The sequence below is a fragment of the Coffea arabica genome, chromosome 8e (assembly GCF_036785885.1).
Source record: "Coffea arabica cultivar ET-39 chromosome 8e, Coffea Arabica ET-39 HiFi, whole genome shotgun sequence".
In the NCBI taxonomy this organism is placed as follows: Eukaryota; Viridiplantae; Streptophyta; class Magnoliopsida; order Gentianales; family Rubiaceae; genus Coffea; species Coffea arabica.
Genome location: NC_092324.1, coordinates 40,697,720 through 40,702,438, shown reverse-complemented (window position 1 = coordinate 40,702,438; position 4,719 = coordinate 40,697,720). Strand labels below are relative to the sequence as shown.

Sequence of the window (4,719 nt, the reverse complement as noted above, 5' to 3'; positions counted from 1 at the left end):
TGAAAACACTGCACCAATGCAAATATATTCCAAATAGCACTGCTTTTATCAACTGTTAACGGCCACCATAGCTCAACTATTGATTTTCTGCTCCAACGTAATAAAGATTGGCTAATAGTCATTATAGGATAGTCTAGAGCTGATTAATGGAAGGCCCAAGTACTATAGAGGCAATATTCCTCTCAGCATACCCATTATATTACACATAGTTGCAGCTTCCTACCCATTCAAACCAGCTATATAAACCCGACATTTTTTCAGGTTAGGTAGCAACCCGGACATAGCACCAAACTCATCCACTGTTTTCTTCATTGTATCAAATGATTCGGCTGTAGCTGCAGATATAAAAAATAAATCATCAGCAAAAACAAAATGAGAAAGCTGCAGCTCTTGACATCTAGGATGAAAGTCAAACCCCAGAGTTTCTATGTTCCATGCAAAAGTTGCTGAAAACATTTCCATACAAAGTAAAACAAGATAAGGAGACACGGGATCGCCCTGTCTCAATCCCCTTCCACTCTTGAAATACCCCGCCAGAGAGCCATTTGGATTCACTGAGGATAGTGCTGTTGTTACACATACTTTTATCCAATTGATGAACTGATCTGGAAATTCCAGAACCTCCAATGTGCCAAATAAAAATTTCCAATTCAAAGAATCATATGCCTTCATTATATCTAGTTTGAGCACAGCTCTAGGCTTTCCACCTTCCTTATGGTATCCTCTAACTATGCTCTAGGTTTTCCACCTTCCACCTTCCCTATGCATCAATAAGACATTATCTGCCAGTCGTCTACCTTGTACAAAAGCACTTTGCTGGTTTGCCGCAAGGCTAATCATTACTTTCTTCAATCTGCTGGTCAATATGGCAGAGAAAGCCTTATAGAGAGAACATTACAGCTGAGATGGGCCTGAAACCCTTCATTTTGTATAGCATTACTCGATTTTGGGATCAATGAAATAGTAGTAGAGTTCATAGGGTAGTACATGTTAGACTTCTGAAAGCAAAACTTTAACGTTCTAACAACATCCTCCCCAACTACTCTCCAATTCTTTTTAAAAAACTCTACAGCTAGTAGTAACTTATTTTTGAGCAAAAACAACTTTTAGTAACAACCAAAAACAGGAAATAGTCACAATCGGAAGTAATATGACAATTGCAGCAAAATACTGAATACCATCACTTGATAAAATCTATACCCCCAATAAGCTATTAAAAGAACAAAAGACTTTGCTGTAATAAGTCACAATAACTTTATGGTAGTGTAACGTGACAATTTTCTCTGTCCTTTTTATGTGCTGGATTATTCAGTATATTGCTGACATTTGAGTACGTCCAAAATCCAAAAAAAAAAATCACATGAATTAAGTGTAAGTAATTGTAGGATTGATCTGATAATCACAAGAAGATTTCACAATAAATTCCAGACATGGATTGAAGAGAGAATTGTAGACTAGTAAAAGATGCAATATATATTAATAGCTGCTGTCCTCGAAAACCTTTCATTGGAAAGGCACATGTCACCAAACAAGTTGGGCCAAGGATTTCAAAGAAACTTAAAGATAGTCGCATGATGCTGTGAGTACCAATGGCAGCTGATAATTCCATTCATGGACTGAAGAAAATGTTCAATTTTGGAATAAAGCAATGTTAATGTAAGTTTTTTTTTTAAAGAAAACTAAACAACTTATGAAATAGAAGTGCTGAGAGAAGGGGGACAAAAAAGAATGGCTGAGAGGAATTAATGTACAACTTAGATATAATCCTTCCAAGCAATTGCAAACTTAAATACATACAAGAATGGACATGATTCATACTCTTTCATCTAATCCAAACTTTGAAGCGTTAGTAAATGTTGAAAAGTTGGAACTTCTAACAAGTGTACACTTATGTTGGAAACTCCAGTCTTGCACACGTTATTCAATTTATACGTGTTTTTTGGGACTTGTAGGTGGGTAAAAGTAGGTGAGAAACAAGCAAGGGGATTCTATACCCTTTTCTCATAGCTTAATTAAACTTGCTAGTTTACTACTCACCATTGACTCAGTAACTTGTATTTAACACCACAATTAATACAATTATGTGCATGATCATTATGCTTAATGACAACTCATGCTGCATTGACTGGGGCCAATTCAGTGATAACATAAAACACAACCATTGTCATCCTCCTCAAAGAGATATGGAATCCACAAGTATTGCCTTTATATGGGCTTCAATTCTTCGTTGATTAGTGAATCCATCTCCACGCTGCTTGTAAACAACTTCGCATAATCTTGCTAGATTGAGAATCACTTTGAGAATTTTTCTTGGAATGGTAGTAAGTCTCAAGCATTGCTCATTTACATCCTTCCAAGCATCCACAGCCATGTCTTCAAACTTCTTCATTGCCTCTTCCTCGGATACATTATAGTCCTTCATGTAGCATTCAATCGCCATGCCACTGGCCCTTTCTCTCTCAAACTTCAAACGTGAAGAGTTTAAATAGATTAAACTTTTGAACCATACTGAAAATGTGAATTTCTAGAACATATACCCAAAACGATGTGAGAAATCTAGAACCCCACTAAGTGTACAACAAGGTACTAAGATGTAGTTCACAAAATTGACAAGTCCTAATGCATTAAACAAGTGGAATCATGACCTTTGATACTAGGTCAAATTGCGCATAACATGTACATTTCTAAAATCTTACATGTAGTTTTGCACAAAACTAACAAGACATAGAATTAAAACAGGTGTAATCACGACTTAATAGTACAGGAGCGAATTTAGGATTTTTTTTAAATTTTTTTCTAATAAGAGAGGAGTGGAATTTAAGAAGCAAAGAAGGAATAGGGGATTAAAATCTAAGACCTCTAATTGAGGGTTTTGCCAATTCTTGCATGCAAACTAAATGCCAAAACATATTCAAACCTTGTAACTGCCGACATCATTAAGCAATCGGGTATGTTTTCCTAAAGCAACAAAGAGTTTAGGATGAGTTGGCATCCAGTCCATAACATCCTTTGTGGCACTATCCATGCCCATGAAAGCTGCAGATGCTAGAGGATAATATGCCGTTGTGATCAGACCATTGCTCAAATAATCAGCAAAAGATGGCAATTCACTTGCAAGAAATCACTTTGACTGAGCAAAATTCGTCCTCACGTATTGTTTCCACTGAGTTAAACCAATGAATGCATGGAAATATTGGTCAGTACTGCATCAAGGATTCAACTTACAAAAATTTCATCTAAAACTACAAGAAATATAGTTCATTAGCAACGTGGTGCCATACTTCTTCCATATACTTGTCAAACACACAGGTACTTTGTTTTTTTGATAAATCTTCCTCAAGCTCCTTATTAAAATTCAAAAGTATCATATAAGAAGTCTTCAAGTAGTCTGAGAGCTGCTCAATTCCATTTCCATCCCATCTGCAAGCAAAGCGAAATTCCTTTGTTAATGCACATTAACATGCATTATCGTGCTAGAGAAAATTTACAATTAAGTGATTCTACTTTTCCTTTTTGAGTTCGTAGTCCTTTTTCTCTTTTTTCTTTTCCTTTTCTAAGTGTGATTACAACATTTATCAGGCATGCAAGTTTGGGCAAAACCTTAAGACAATATGCAACTTAGGAGGCATGGCTATATGCATACCTTTCCACAGCTTCCGTTAATATTTTGAGTTCATCAAGAGTGCCATAAGCATCATAGGTATTGTCAATTATTCCAGCAATGGCTATTGCTTTTGCCAAAGTCATTCGAGCAAGAGAGTGCTGAGGTTCATAAATGGTTCCAACATCCCAAAAGTAGCATTCCACAAATCTGTCCCTTGCATATGGAACTTTTGATAGGATGTCCAGTTCCTTTCCCCACCTACATCGTCATGAATGAAGAAAAAAAGAAGAAGAAGAAACATTATATATCCATTATTGAAGCTTTCTATAAAAATATGGGAATATAAAGAGACATTTTGAATGATACTTATGACAGAAATTGAAAAATCGTATTTCTTTTGGTAGTTTGTGTTGACAATAATTCGGTAATTCTAAGGGTGTAGTTAATTAGATATGAATTAGGGCTCCACACAATTTAGAAAGACAATACTAACATAAAAATCTCATATTACCAGCCATTTTTAGCAATAAAGAGAAAAATTACTTTAGAAAATTTTTTTTGTTGCTTTAGAAAAAAAAAAATTGCTGTTAAACGAACCTAAAATTGCACCAAGCACTTAATTAAATAAACTTTTGCAGGTAATATTCATAACAAACTCTGTTCGTTAGGAAGATGGTGCGTCCAAGGAAGCACCTTAATATCTCACAAAGGTCTTGTTTATTCAGCATCTGCGACAAGTGATAATCCAATTTGGCGAGCCGTAATAGTAGTTTGTTATTACATTCATCTTCCTCGTACATGGAGATGTAACAATAAGCCTCATATCTTGGTATGCCCTTATGGAATGGCTGCTCAAGGGCATGTTTCACTTGTTTTGTGATAGGTTGCAATTTTCATAATTTGTATTTATTTCAGAGAGTAGAACGAAAATATGATAATAAGTACCAATTTAACAAGAAAAGAGCCCAAATAACAGAGCTTATCCCAGGAGCATTATTGACAAAGGAAGATTTTTGTCCATTTTGATAATTTCAAAAGAAGAGAGCACGGCAGAGGTTTTCTTTTCTTGGGGGCCGCCGCACATCTGGAGAATGAGATAGGAATTAGAATTAGTA

General features: G+C 35.6%; 1 protein-coding gene across 1 annotated transcript; it reads right to left on the bottom strand.

Annotated features, from left to right (window-relative positions):
- Nucleotides 1-2,173: 2,173 nt before the first annotated feature.
- LOC113704766 (vetispiradiene synthase 3-like) lies at nt 2,174-4,332 on the bottom strand. Its single transcript, XM_072061081.1, has 5 exons — nt 4,298-4,332; nt 3,644-3,862; nt 3,314-3,420; nt 2,918-3,045; nt 2,174-2,464 (listed from the first exon to the last, which is right to left on the bottom strand). Exons 1-5 carry the CDS (start codon nt 4,330-4,332, stop codon nt 2,174-2,176), a joined length of 780 nt encoding a protein of 259 aa, XP_071917182.1.
- Nucleotides 4,333-4,719: the final 387 nt, after the last annotated feature.

Coding starts and splice junctions, on each gene's coding strand:
- LOC113704766 (XM_072061081.1), bottom strand. CDS start 4,332: ATGCTGAATAAACAAGACCTTTGTGAGATATTAAG. Junction 3,046..3,313: donor AGATTTATCAAAAAAACAAA/GTACCTGTGTGT, acceptor ATTATCCTCTAG/CATCTGCAGCTTTCATGGGC. Junction 2,465..2,917: donor ATGATGTCGGCAGTTACAAG/GTTTGAATATGT, acceptor TCACGTTTGAAG/TTTGAGAGAGAAAGGGCCAG.